Below are 14747 nucleotides of genomic sequence, written 5' to 3'. Positions count from 1 at the left end.
GCCAAAAAAACAGAAGTCAAATAAAAAGGAACCAGTATTTTTTCCTGTTTTAAAATATCAGTATTTTTAAGCCAGTTGCATGATGCCTGGGGCCCTGACTCAGAACTTCTGAATGCTTTAAGTTGGCCAAGGGTAATAATCTTTAGAAAACCTTTCCTTTCCTAGATGTGCAGCTATTCCTGAATGGTGTCTTTGCTAACTTCCTTAGGTGCATGTTGAGAGAGTCGCAGCTCATCAAGTAAAAGGGCTTTGAAATAATCAAATTTGGTCTTTTGCACGACACTGTGAATTAATTCCAGTTTGCGAAACATTCAGTCCTGGTGACTGTAACACTCTCCGTCTGGAGAACCCATCACGGCCTTTACAGACTTGTTCCACTAGCTAATTGCCATCTCTGGCATGGATCTGCATCTTAGTTTTAGCCCCTATTTTCTAGTTACCAATTGGGATTTTGCAATATCTTTATCAGATACAGTGAGGATCCCTGTGCTATCAGTCCTTTAATGCTTTAAACAGATGGAACCTGGAGCCCTGTAATTATTTCACTGTTGCCAAAACCTCTTTTTTCACTGTGGAAAGCCAACCTGGATGCCGTTGCAGTACCAGCTGAACCAGGGGCTCATCAGATATAATATCACCTCTGCAATGCGACTCAATGTTCCTCGTTTACGTAGCTCATTAACACTTGCCGTTTCAGACATTGGCACCCTGGGTGCCCCCCCATCCGGCTTGTTATCCGGTCAGGCATGTGAGGGTAGTCACAGCCCAGGATAGGATTTCCCACCCTTTTACTGTAGCTTGCTGTATTTATTCCTGGGGGGATGAACTGGACCTGCTCAAGTCCGTATTGTTTCTCCGTGCCCTGCTTAAGCAGTGATCCAGATCACCCAGAGCCATGAATCCTCTTCATTGCTCCCGGTGGCCCTTGTCAGATCCCAGTGTCTTTTATCCAGGATGATTTCTTTCTCTGCACTGTTAATAAAAAGCGTGTATAATGCAAATGAAGCCTTGAACTAGAAGCCCAGCTGCCTGGTGAGGGGACTTCAATCCTGGCTATGTGCAAAGTCAGTCATGTAGGCACCTTCTAATTCCGATTTGCTCCACGCATTTTAAAAGGTGCTGTGCAATTGAAGAATAAATCTGGGCTGCTTTTAAAGCTATCCTTTTTTTTTATTATTTTTTTAATGCACCATAAAATTCCACCCTGCCTGGATGTAGAAACCTATATTTAACTGCTGGAATAGTCTGTGGCTTCTCTGATTATTTGTATATTAACCCCCCCACACACACACACATTACCGCTGTTTTCAGACAACCTGTTGATATTTACTCATTCAGCCACATGTCTGTGGCTGCTGAGGGGACTACAAGGGGCTCCTTTTCCTCCCCGAGACACTCCGGGAAGGCAGCCATGCTGGTAGCGTGGCCAGGCCCAGGGATGTCACACCCAAGCTGACTTCTGCTGGCGTTTCTCTTCGAGGATAGACCAAGCACGAGCGTGGGTCGTAGGCTGCGCTTCCAGCTGACGTGGATGCTGGCAGCCCCGCAGAAGAGCTTTGTGTCCTCTCCTTCTGGTCTAATCTGCCTTTCATTAAAAGAAATGAAAGAGAAATTAAGCCATTCTCACGGCTGGGGTGATGCCCATGTCATTTCTCTTCACCCGCTGTGTTATTATCCAGGTTGGCTTCCCTAGGAGTGCAGAGGTTGAGGAAAGCACCTTTTCCTTTGCTGAAAATCAGCTGGGCTTTAGAAAGAGTATCTATTCTGAGTGTGGATCCCTGTGAAGAGATACAATATCCTGTCCCTCTCTTAACTACAGAGGATACGTTTAGTACGTGTGTATCTTTTCAGATGATAATTTTGCCCTGCAGATCTTAATGTAATCGTTTCCCAAAGAAGTCAGGCGAGGTCTTACCAGTGCTAACAAACATCACTAACAAAATCGTGAATTATGGAGATGTGAGTCCAAGTCTGCAAAATGGTTTAGAAATGAAGCTTAGTGCTGCAACTGTTGCTGATTCTGCAAGCCAGTGGATGCCGTGAAGGTTATGTCTTGGCTATGGGAAGTCTTGTCCCGTTTCTAGCTTTATCAGAGTTTAATAATGGGTGTGTAACTCTGTTTCCTTGCACCAAGACCATCAGACTGGACTTACTGACTTCTCTAGGATCCTATCTTTTTCCAACACAGAGACAACACTGATGTTATCAACAGCTACAAAGAACAGCATTTGGAGTCTGCTTCATGACTGCAGAAATCATAGTTGAAGTCTAGTAGACACCTGGGTCTGAGGTTAGTATCCAGACTCAAGGCTCCCAGTCAATGGGCAGAAATAAGCATCTTTCACGGACTTTTAACTCTGATTTTAAGGTAAAAGCCTAAGGCAGCTTTAAAGATCCGCACCCCAGAAATGCCTGTTTCTCTTCACTGACTTGGCTGGAACATCCACAGTAGATGTGTGTGTGAAATAGTGAGATTAAGTCTCTTGGGATAGTTGTTGAGAGATGAAGTAGACTTAGTCTATCCTAGAGGCAAAGAAAGGCAAAGCACTCGGAGAAAGATGAGCTAAATGGGTTAGAGGAGGGCATTTTAATTATGAATGTAAACGCTGTAGTGTGTTAGAAATAAAGTCCTTCCTCCACTGGCCACTCTTCATCCCTACAGAGAGGAGAGCTGCATTGTGCCTCTAGCAGGGCAGTGGTGAACTTTCTAGAACATTTACAGACGTTTTCATTTCATTACTTCCTAATGCTGCCCTGCTTTATTGAGCAATAGCTCCTCTGTATTTATGATTTCCTGGTGGTCAAGAGCAAGTCAATTTTATCATTAATTGTCCCCTCAGGGTTTCTTATTCCTACATACAGCTACACATTCCCCCCAGAATTCCTCTGTGTTGGTCATTCTTGCTCCCAGGCATTCCAGTATAAGCGGTGTATTAAGACCATGCCTAAATCTGGGGGCTTGGGTGGCCTTGCTCTATTCTGAGGGATTTCTCATGAAAGTGAAGTATCTTGCTGGAGCCACTGTATTGCAAGCTATATATAGCAAGCTGTTACATATATCATAAGCTATACATCACCTGAAAGAGAGAGTGCAGTCTGGTGACCCTAGCACGGTAGCCCTTGAAAGGCTCACTGTCTGTGTGGCACTCGCTGGTCTAAAAGCTGGTTTCCTTAGGTTTTTTCCTTCATTGCATTGCAGAAGTATATAGGAGTCCTACAATAATGTCAAAAAAAAAAAAATGTTTTCATTAGAAATGTAGCTGAAGTATTGCAGAGATATCCAAAACTCATAACGTTCCTGTTTCATGCTTTTAAAAAGGACGTTTTTTTGATGCAAATGTGTTGCTGGAAGATCTTAGCCTACTTTAATGCAGAGTAAGATCAACATTTAAAATACAGTAGAAGCATTTTGAGAATGTCATTCTTTACTAAGTCCGAAGGAGCTCAGGGTAATCCTGATTGCTTCATTTCTTTGGAGCTTTAGGTGAGAGGCTGGATATGAACTAAGCTGATGTTATAACTCTCCTATGCCTACAAACATTGATTTGTTAGTATGAATTGCTGTGTTTATTTTATTGCATATACATTTGGAGATTTTGCAGTAGGCTTACTCAGAAATAAATTGGGATGGATTAAGCAAGTAAAAGGAAAGTCGGGAACATGTTCATTATGTTGAACAGATGTGCTCCAAGAGATGTACCGTCAATTTTGCCAGTTTAGTTTCCAAGCTGGAAAACACTTTGGAGAATCTCTCCTGTGGCCCTGGCTATCCAGACTCTGGTGCCTGGTTGCTGCTACAGGGTGTAAATCTTTAGTAGCTCAACAAGCGTTTTTTAGTTCAAGAAAATGGAGAATCTGGAGATCTCTCCTCGCTCTGTAGTGTAAAGCTAGACAGACCAAAGAGCATGGGGAAAGGTTAAATTGATGGGAGGTTGATATTTCCCAAAAGTACAGTGTCAGAAGTTCCTGCAAGTGATTAAAGGGTATATCTATGACAAAAGATTGTGGTACTTCATTATGAAAAATTGCTATATCTCCACTGGCTTAGATTCAGAAATCAATTTAATAATTTTGCTCTAAGCTATTCCCATAAAGAAGTGAGAAAATCTGTACTTGTAGCGAATTTGTGTCCTTGTAGTGGTGTAACTGTCCAGACAGCTTGGCTTTTACTTGCATAAAATCATCTGTGGCCTTTATTTTGATAAAGACTAATGAACTCACACTGAGTTGAATTAATTGCTGTGGTGAAACATGCAAGTGCAGACCGGCTGTGAGCAGCACTGCTGTGTGCCTGTCTGTGGTTGTACTCACTTCTGCATCATGAGTGACACCCCTCGCTCACGATGTTCTTCATTCTTCAGATTTTCCAGCAAAAAAATATTCCTGTCCTGTGGTGGGTGTGGGGTCCCATGCTGAGTTTTAGAGGCTGGGGCACCAGAAGGAAGGGGGAGCTGTGGGGATGGTGTGAGAGCTGAGCCCATGGTGGGCTGTCCTTGCGATTTACCTTCCTGAGACCAGGCAGCTTGGCACAGGGCTGGCTGGGCGCACGGCTCACCCAGCCTTGGGTTGCCAGGCACTGCTAGGAGATGTGGTTTTCATCTCAGGAAGGTAAAATGACCCCCCCAGCCAGGGCATCCTGCTGCAAGGTCCCAGCAGCAGGCAGAAGTGGTGAGGCTGGAGAGGCAGTAAACTCCATCTTAACAGCATCTTAACACAGGGCCAGTGTCTGGGGGCTCTGAGGCCACCTTGGCCCCACCGCTTTGAGGGGATTTCAGGAGAAGTCGTGATGTTCTTCCTTTTGCAGCCCCAAGATTTGCTGACCACTGTCCAAAGGCCACAGTGCAGATACACCAGCCAGAAAGTCAGCTTGAGGGTGAGGATACGTGCTGCTTTCCTTTCTGATGAGATATGCAAGATGATGCAAGAGAGCAAGGCAACATAACACCCCAAATGAAAATGATATGGCCCCTGCTGCGATGTCCCTCTTTCCTGCTAAGGCAGTGTTGAGCACCACTGCAAATCACTGCAGTCAGTACAGGAGAAAGAGCTGTGGCAGCATCCTCTCCTCTAGTAGAGTGGGATGGTTTTTGGCTCCAGCTAACATGATGTTTGATGAGGGGTGTTTTTACTCAGCAAAACTGCTGTGGTTTCCTTTCTCCTGCTTCTCTGTGTGGTTGCAATGCCTCTGTGGTGTGTGCTGCACCATGAGACGAGTGAGCAGGGCCAGGGCGGACGGAGCTCTCTCACCAGCAATGGCAAATAAAACTTTGCAGTGTTTCTTAAGAAACAATAAGATCATGGAACAGATCCTCCTGGAAGATATGTCAAAACGTATCATAGAATGGTTCGGGTTGAGAGGGACCTTAAAGGTCATAGAGTCATAGAGTTGTCCAGGCCGGAAGGGACCTCCAAAGGTCATCTAGTCCAACCTCCCTGCAGTCAGCAGGGACACCCCCAACTAGACCAGGTTGTCCAGTGCCTCGTCGAGCCTCACCTTGAACATCTCCAGGGATGGGACCTCAACCACCTCCCTGGGCAACCTGTTCCAGTGCTCCACTACCCTCACAGTGAAGAACCCTCTCCTCATCTCCAGTCTAAATCTGTTCCCCTCCAGCTTAAAGCCATTAAGCTTTAATGGAGTCATGGAGTAATGGAGTCATGGAGTTCTATATGGAAGACAGGGAGGTGATTGGAGACAACCAACATGGCAAATCATGCCTGACTAATCTAGTGGCCTTCTACAGTGGAGTGACTGCATCAGTGGACAAGGGAAGAGCTATTGGTGTCATCTGCTTGCATCTCTCTAAGGCCTTTGATATGATCCTCCACAACATTCTTAGTTCTAAATTGGAGAAATATGGTTTGATGGATGGATTGTTAGATGGATAAGGAATTTTGGCTGGATGGCTGCATCCAAAGAGTTAGTCTCAATGGCTCAATGTCCATGTGAAAACAAGTGATGAGTGGTATCCCTCCAGTGTCCATACTGGAGCCAATGCTATTTAGTATCTCCATCAATGATATAGGCACTGGGGTTGACTGCACCCTCAGCAAGTTTGCAGACCACACCAAGCTGAGTGGTGCAATTGATTTGCTAGAGGGAAGGGTTACCATCCAGAGGAACGTGGACAGGCTTGAGAGGTGGGGCCATACAAACCTCATGAAGTTCAACAAGGCCAAGTACAAAGTCCTGTATCTGTGTCGGGGCAGCCCCCAGTACACAGAGGGGAATGAACTGATTGAGAGCAGCCGTGCTGAGAAGGAGTTGGGGATACTGGTGACAAAATATTGGACCTGAGCCAGCAATGTGTGCTTGCAGCCCAGAAGGCCAACCATATCCTTGGCTGCATCAAAAGAAGTGTACCCAACAGAGCAAGGGAGGTGATTCTGCTCCTCTACTCTCCTGTAAAAAGACAGGTTAAGAGAGTTGGGGTTTGAGAGTGGTGAAACACTGGAACAGGTTGCCCAGAGAAGTTCTAGATGGCCAGTCAGGAGAAGTGTTCAACGTCAGCTTGGCTGGATCTTTGAGCAACCTGATCTAGGTAAAAAAAAAAGTCCCTGCCCCTGGCAAGGAGGTTGGACTAGATGATCTTTACAGATCCCTTCCAACCCAAACCAGTCTATGATTCTGTGAATTACTGAATGTTTTGTTGGCCATATGTAAAGTGGCCATACGTACATACAGCACCTCACTGCCTTGCTGTCCTTTGGAAATTTTTATCCACTTTCAGTGAATGTTTAGCTTCTAAGTCATTAGGCTGCACCTTTGCCAGAGAAGTAGCATGCCTGGGACTGACACCAAACCATCCTGGAAGCTGCCCTTGGGGAATGGCCCCACGAATGTTTAATTTACCAGGGGAGACACAGCCTACGCTGTGCAGGTAAAAGCTGTCTCATGGCCAGGGTGGGCTCAGCACAGGTTTTCCCAGTGCTGGCTGCACAAAGCTTGGCTGGAATCTTCCTCCTGAGGATGCCGAGCCTGGACCAGGGTCTGTGCTGCCAGGCAGGTTAGCATTGTGATTGCATTTGGGAACAGGCTCATCGCTGGTCTTCACTCCATTTCAATACCTTTCCGTGCCACGGTGGGTGCATTGGGCAAAGCACGAGAGCCGGGATGGGAGTGTGGAGCTGTGTGGGCTGTGTCTGGGGGGCTGTGTCTGGGGGGGCTGTGTCTGGGGGTCTGTGTCTGGGGGGGCTGTGCTGGGGGTCTGCAGAGCCCTTGTTGCTTTCCCCTCATTTGAACAGAAGATATGACTGAATTGCTGGCTTTCCTCGCCGTCATGGGCTTGGTGGGGACAAGATTGTTAAAGCAGCACTGTTCACTTTTAGGGCAGGGCTTTAAAATTGCGTTCACTTTTCATCTTGTTCTGCTACAGTTGAAGGCGGTGACGGGTTCTTATCAGCTGAATTAGGCCAATAATGAGAGCTTTTGAAAACCCTGCTTTGAAAAGCTGTGTAGGTTCTGAAGGCAACAGTAATCATATTTATCATGTATTTATATAACACAAAATAGTCTGTCTAAAAAATAGCATTCATGTGTCTTTGAGGCCAAATGGTGTAAGTATATCTGTTCTTTAGGTTTCCTGCCTTGTGTAGGCTACAGAAATAAAGGCAACTATAGCTACAGCAAGCATAATAGCCCGTGGTTAAGCTAAAATACAACTTTCAGAAGGTGCTTGATTGCAGACTTCAGGCAAGGTCCAGCAGCCAGCTTATTTTCCAGCCAAACTGGGCTCTGACAGAGATGTGCTGCATGGTCTGGGTTGAGGCTCTTAGACAAGCGCGGTGTATACATTTCATAACTTTGGCATCTGGGCTGAGGAGTGGCTCAGTCTGTGCACAGTGAGGCTCTGCGTGGGGCTGCTCACCTTGGCCGAGGCTCCGAGGCTGCCTGTGTGGTGGATGGAGGGATGGAGATGGGTCTGGTGCAGACAAGCTTTGAGCTGCTCCCAGCCTGAATTTCCCCCTTTTGAAACAGGGGCAGTCTCACTTGTTAAGCTCGCAGGGCTGAAATGCAGGATAGAAGTGAGGAACTCTGGTCCTGCTTGGCCACCAGCCACGGGGTTGCCCTGGCTGCTGACATCCTCCGGGGTTATCCTCCAGCCGTCGCAAATTGTGGCTCGGGTGGATTAAAGAGCCGTCAGAAAGCCTAGCCCGCCAGCAGGTCCACCGCCAGCTCGCTTCTTATCCTTCCCCGATACGAGCCTGGTGGGTGATGGATGCCGTTATTCGGGGAGTGACACAATGAGGTCTGGCGCTGGAAGATGGGCTCTCGTGGCTCGCTGTGACTGACCGGGGCTGTGCCTCCAGCAGCTCCGCAGCAGCCCTGCCCGGTGCCGCTCGCTGAAGCCGCTCGGGGACGCTGCTTTGCTCACATCACTTCCTTTTGCCTCCCCATTCGGCCGGTCAGCCCGTCTCGCTCCAGGCAGGGAGTGGTGTTCGAAGGGTGAGTAATGCATCCCTTGTGCTTCCTTCGAGCCCGCTGGCTCACGCTTCTCAGCGGTGGGGTTTGTGGCAAAGGGGGGCAGGGAGAGGCTGGCCGCCTGCTGAAATATTAGCTGCGCACCTAGGCAAAAATGCCGTTTTCCAGTCAATGCTTCCTTTATCCCTTCACGCCAGATGTATACATCACTGTCAAGAGCGGGCGAGGAGACAATTTACCCGGTCCCTGCTGCGATTGTCGGTATTTAGGAGTGACTAAGGGCTGGAATCGTGACCATACAGTTGTAACCCTATTAATAAACCCTGCGGTCATTAGGCAAAAGCTCCTGCACGCGTTCGGAGAGCGCGCGGCTCTAACGCCTCCTCCCGTGTGCTTCCCCGCAGCCGACAATGCCAGCCGCCCTTCCCGCCGCCGCCGGCCCAGCAGCACAGCCCCATGTCCTCGCAGGCCGCCGCCGGCCCTCTGCTCCCTGCTGCCTTGCCACCGCTGCCCGCCCCCGCCGCTGCCCAGCCGCCCATGCCGCTGGGCCAGCAGCTGACGCCCGACGCCTTCGCCATCGTGGAGCGTGCACAGCAGATGGTGGAGATGCTCTCCGAGGAGAACCACGTGCTGCGGCAGGAGCTGGAGGGGTACTACGAGAAGGCAGACAAGCTGCAGAAGGTATGTGGAAGGGTGGGATGGGGCCCGGGCAGTGCAACCGTCTTGGTGCTTCTGCATTTGGGTCCTCCCAGCTGTTCTTTGTAGTCACGTCACTGCAATGGGGATGCACCAGTGGCCATTTCTAACCACTGCCTCTCTGTAGTGGTCTTCCAGAAGTGTAATCTTGTCCCCCAAGGCCCACAGCCTCCCCTTCCTCTAGGGCAAAATGGAGCAGTGCATCACATGTCCCTCAACTCGAGGATTTTCCCCTTCCATCCTTCCATGCTGGCCTCACCAGAGCTTTCCCTAGAAATCTCCCATGGGCAGAGTCTCTTCCTGGTGCAGCTGGGTCCTACACCATCTGCATTGGTGGTAGAGACGTGGGTGAGAAGCATTTGAAGAGTATGGCCATGTGTATCCTGAGTGATCTTGTCCACCACAATATGCTCGCAGAGTGCTCCATACTCTTTGAAAGTATTAACAGCCATCGATGGGGTTGCCTTTTATTTGGAAGTACATTAACCTGGTTGTATCAGAGGCTTTCAGTGACTGATCTATGGGTTTCTAAGAGCTGATGGTAGATACTAACCTTTGATCATGCTGGTTGAAAAAGCACTGCCTCCTTATCTGAAAGAACCATTTGATAAAGATTTTGCTCCAAAACCCTGTTGCAAAGAGATCCTTCACCCTCTTTCCTGTATGCAAGCTGGCATTTTCAGCAGAGAAAGGCGATGTCTTGTGCACTGCCTGGGGTGACAAGATGAAGAGTAAAATCAAACGAAGTAGAAGTTGCTTAAAATTGAGAGCTCACTGGAGGCAACGCAGAGATGCTCCCCACATCTGCTGGCTTTGGTTCCCAAGGGAGATATTTAGGATCCTACACTGGTATTTCATTTGTATCTTCCCACAGCTTAAACACAAATGGGCTTAGGCTGCAGATCTTTTCTCTCTGAAGTTAGTAGTCTAAACAGGAGGTCAATTTTTTCTGTGCCGTGTGGGATCAGGGTGTTCTTGGAGACACCCTTCACAGAAGAAGAGTCAGGTCTGAAAGACCATGTCCTAGCCTCAGCTTTGGGAAAAATCTGTGACAATCTGTTCAAACAGGTTAGGAAAAGATCTGTTGCTTTGTAGCTGCTGTTGTCTTTTCAGCCTCCTCCTCTGCAACCAGATGAGCTGAGTTTATTCCTAAACTTAGTTGAGAAATTTTTGCAGCACCGTTAACTATTTGTGAATACATCCGCAAAGATTTTAACGCTGACTTCCCTGTGGCCTTCGTGGGCAAAAAAGAAATATTCCAGCTATTAATTTTAAAAAAGCTGCGTTGTTCAGTAAAAGGTATTTGAGTGCGATGCCCTAAAAATATTCCCATTTCCTTTTACGCTCTTGGAAACGGTGCTCTCTTTATCTTGGATGCCCCACAAGTCGATTGCATCAGACACCAACAGAAAGGTATTTAAGCATGGGCTGAAGTCTCACTTCACTCAACAGAGTGCGGACTTGAGTCCCATTGACTTCGGGGGAATGTAAGCGGAGTATTAAAGCGAAACACATGCTCAAGTGCATTCTTTCTTCAGGAAAATGTCCTTAAACAAAGCCTTAATGCACAGTATCCCTCCCATGCTGTTGTTTCTGTGTTTGAACACAAGGACAGGGCAGGCCCTCCTCTGTTCCCACAGTTTCAGCTGCACATCACCTCTGAAAATGTGACAGTGAGTTAAATTACATACTTTGGGTGTGAAAGCTCTTCTCTCTTATTGGAAGTGGCAGGGTCATGAGGAGTACTTCTGGTTTTTCTGTGTGTAACAAGTTTATTCTAGGAAGAGCCACCCTCCTGTCATTTTTATTCATTACAGAATAAGAGAAGAAATTAGAGAAAATCAGCTTGACATGGAAGGCTCCCTGGGTGTTGGTATGAACAGATCAGCCCCGAGGGTTGTCAAATTCTCAGTCGTGTCTGAACAGACTTTTTATAGAGAGGTACAAGGTGGTGATTAATCCCTGTGCTGTTTGACGAATTGTCTGGTTTTTTTACCTAAAAAGAGTTAGGGAGGAAAAGGGGTTGTACACGTTTTATTTTGAGCTTTTTTGCAAAAGCAAGGCATTACTTTCCCTTTTTTCTTTTTTTTTTTCCTGTTGTTTTTTGCTGGGTGGTGTCACCTTGCTGAAGTTTAATTGCCAGGCTGGGCTGGCTCTTCCTTGTGCGTGGGTTGTTTGAGTGGGTTGGCTCCAGGAGCTACCGGGCAGAGAAGAGGCTGAACTGTTTTTTCCCCTCTATAGAAGAAGGGGAAAGAAATCCCAGAGCTGCTGAGAAACGCCGACACAATTTACGGCTGTTCTTCTGCTCTGCTTTAATTTTGTTCAGTGTTCTGAACAGAACCATGGAGGTTCTTTCTTTCCCTGCAGCAAGTCTTTGCTTCCAGGGCTCAGGAGATTTGTATGGTGATGTGTTATGGGAAATAATGGCAGATAACGGGCAGAGCAGAGCCCTTGTGCTAACCAGAAGCCTTGGGCTGTGGAAACCCCCTGCCGTGTTGGCAAATCTGCTTCACTGTGGTAGGAGCTCTCTGGAGCAGGCATCTTCTCCTGCAGATAGCTGCTCACCCGGGAGAGGGGAGGTGTAAGAACCAGTGGGTGTTAGGGCACCCAACTGAACACAGTGTCTGGTTGGGATCACGCTGTTAAGAATTCAGGAAAGTGCTTTAAAAATGACTTTTGCTAAGCCAAACCTTCCTTTCAAGGAGAGGGAAGCTCAATCTGCTTAAGTGGTCAAGGAGAGCAGTGCGAAGTAGCTTGAATATAGCCTCTAACTATGTATAATGTCCTGGTTTGAGATAAAACAGAACTAATTTTCTTTTTGGTAATTTTACTTTTCAGCAGAGGTCATCTAAAGAAAATGCTGTAACAGAATCAAGTAGCTGAAACTATGCTGTTATTGGAGTAACTAATCGACATGCTGTTGGATTCTGGAAATTTCACATGAAACGTTTTCTCAAAAAAGTTCAGACATTTTGTTGTGGCTTTGTACAGGCTTGTGTTGCCTTGCATATGAGGAAAAATAAAACTCAGTGACTTTTTTTTGAACCACTAAGGGTTTTTTGAACCACTAAGGGTTTTTTGAACCACAGTAAGGTTCAGTCTGAATTTCAAACAGGTTTGAATTTATGCAGCGTTCCTCCAGGTGTGCTGTCCTTGAGGTGGCAACACACTGAATGTCTGGCTGTGCATCAGTGGGGTGGGCAAAAAGGACCTGCTTTTCTAGGTTTGGTTAGGGAAAGTATAACGGGTCTTCCTGGAGCTCCTGCTTTGAAAAAAACAAAGTGGAAAGTCAGAATAATCTGTCTAAGTTTGTAGTTCACCCAAGAAGGAGTGTCACAGCCAGTTCAACAGGTCACCCTCTTCTAGGAGCTATGGAGAATTGTCAGCTGAGAATTAATCTACATATGGTACCTTTTAATGTCATGCATGAAGGGGAATGGTTTGTATGGGTGTGAAGTGCCTGCGAGCTGTTAAATCACCAGTGGTGTGAGACAGGTGATGTGATACCCAGCAAGGTACTAATCCAAAGCTGCTGGTGCCATGGAGGCCACACCATGGGCTTTGCACGTCACCACTTGTTTCAGCTTTTGTGCCTGAGCGAGCTGAAAGCAGAAACAGGGGAAGGTAACTGGGTTTCCCCATTTTCCAGGCTTTCCTCGGTGTCTGTTTCGGAGGTGCCATGTGCCCATGGGCCACATCCGGACAGGGTGGCCCCAGAATCATGGGAAGCACAGCTCCAGGGTGCTGGAGCCTGGCTGAAGATTCTTGTGCAGGCAGCAGGGTGACAGTTCCAGCATAGCTGGAGCTTTTATTCTCCAAGAGCTGCAACTGGAAAATTACACTTAAAGCTTAATGAGCCCTAGAGAGGGATGTACTTCCACATCAAGTGGAGGTGGGCTCGCACCCTGGCTTCACAAATCATGAATCCGTCCCACCCATGATTCAAGAGGCTAAAAAAGTGCCAGATTTAGAAAGGTATGTGGGAGGCTATAAATATCTCTTGGTTTTCCAGCCTGTGTGCACATTATCAAGCTTTTCTCCACAAACACAAAGGCTAGGCATGCAGGAGCAAATTCCCACATCTGTGTTGATCATTCCTGTAGCAATGATTTCAGCAAAGCACTTAACAAGACATTAGCTTATTAAAAGAGCTGGATGAGATTGACCAGAACAGCAAAATCTGTCTGGGACTATTCTCCTGTCAGTTTTTTGGGTTCAGGTCTTAAGGTGCAAGTTCCCCACTAAGGGCTTCCTCTGCAGTTTGCCAGATTTCAAGGAGATGAAGTTAAAAAGATTGAAAACCCAAAACAATTGGTTTGATCTGTTATAGTTTCTTTTTATTTAGAGCAGTTTTTGGTCAAGGATGGAAGGGAGTGAACCACAATAGTTTAAGATTGACATGAGGTCAGAGCTAAGCCTAAAGCATTTCTGGTGGTGTGCAGAGCTTAGAGCTAGATTTTGGGTTAAGGATCTGGCAGAATAATATATCTTGCCTCCTAAAACCCTTTATAGGAAAGAATACCATCCACACAAATACGCTGTTTCCTTTGCTTCTCCTCTTGGATGGTGTTAAAGCAGTCATCTCGGTCATAGAGTGAAGGCAACCAAGGATTACATCAAGCCCAGCCCATTCTGAGCTGATTTGGGAGCTGCCTGTGGGTTGTTGCAGGATGTTGTGGTACAGTGAGCTGCCCCATGGGGCATTTGCAGGTGTTCAGCAATCGCTCCCCTCTGCAGGAGCCTCCAGCACCACTGGGGCTTTGCACCATCTTCCACTGGGGAGATTGGTCATTGCAGAGCTGGTGGCTGGTGTGCCACTCGGCACGGGCATTTCCCCCCCCAGCCCCTGCATCCCATTGGAATGCACTGGGCAAACAGTGGGATGGGATGCATTCCTGCCAGGCTTTAATAGGAGCTCTCTCTCCTTTCAGTTTGAAATAGAGATTCAGAGGATTTCAGAAGCTTATGAGGGCCTGGTGAAGACCACCACTAAGAGGGAGTCTCTGGACAAAGCGATGAGAAACAAACTCGAAGGAGAAATTAGGAGACTTCACGACTTCAACAGAGATCTCCGTGGTACGTTATGCTTGCTTGTGTGGGATTTTTTTCCCCAGGTTGACATGGTGTTCCACTTCTCACGGAGTGGCAGGCTTTAAGGCAGTGGGTTCACGCATGTTGTAGATAAACTTATTGGGAAACCAGGTCCTGCTCATTGGCATAAGACAAAACTCTTGTCACACCCCGCCCCCAGTTCCAAGGAAACCCTCTGGCAAAATATGAGAATCAGCTTCAGACAGTGTCTTTGACTGTGAGCTATTACCTGTCCACGTGCCTGATGGGAGTACTTTGATATGTCTTCGAGCAGCAAGATGCCTTCTGCAAGCTGGCTCATGCTTTTTACAACAGTGTGAGGGGGCTGGATGCTCTTTCTGGAGGATGGGCACAACTGAAGACAGACCCTTCCCAGCGGAATCTGTCCCCTGCTGCAGAAAACTTCTCCTTTCCCAGAGCATCCCCAAGAATTTGTGTCACCAGGCTGGGGGCTGCCATCCCCCGGGTGTCTTGCTGCACCAGGGGCCGCACAGCACTGAGGGAAGGCACCCATCCCCTGGCAAAGCTGGGTAATTCA

At 47.4% G+C, this 14747-nt stretch overlaps 1 protein-coding gene across 3 annotated transcripts in view; it reads left to right on the top strand.

The window, feature by feature from the left end:
• AMOTL1 (angiomotin like 1) overlaps positions 1–14747 on the top strand; it is an 84909-nt gene that overhangs the window by 43189 nt on the left and 26973 nt on the right. For all 3 annotated transcript variants that reach the window (XM_014966180.1, XM_014966178.1, XM_014966179.1), the window contains 2 exons: positions 8827–9103; positions 14050–14194. In XM_014966180.1, the coding sequence (XP_014821666.1) occupies positions 8827–9103; positions 14050–14194 (422 nt within the window). The remainder of the gene's footprint in view (positions 1–8826; positions 9104–14049; positions 14195–14747) is intronic.

The sequence above is a fragment of the Calidris pugnax genome, unplaced genomic scaffold (assembly GCF_001431845.1).
Source record: "Calidris pugnax isolate Ruff unplaced genomic scaffold, ASM143184v1 scaffold20, whole genome shotgun sequence".
Classification (NCBI taxonomy): domain Eukaryota; kingdom Metazoa; phylum Chordata; class Aves; order Charadriiformes; family Scolopacidae; genus Calidris; species Calidris pugnax.
Note: the sequence above shows the minus strand (reverse complement) of the source record. Positions and strands in the feature narration are given on the sequence as shown.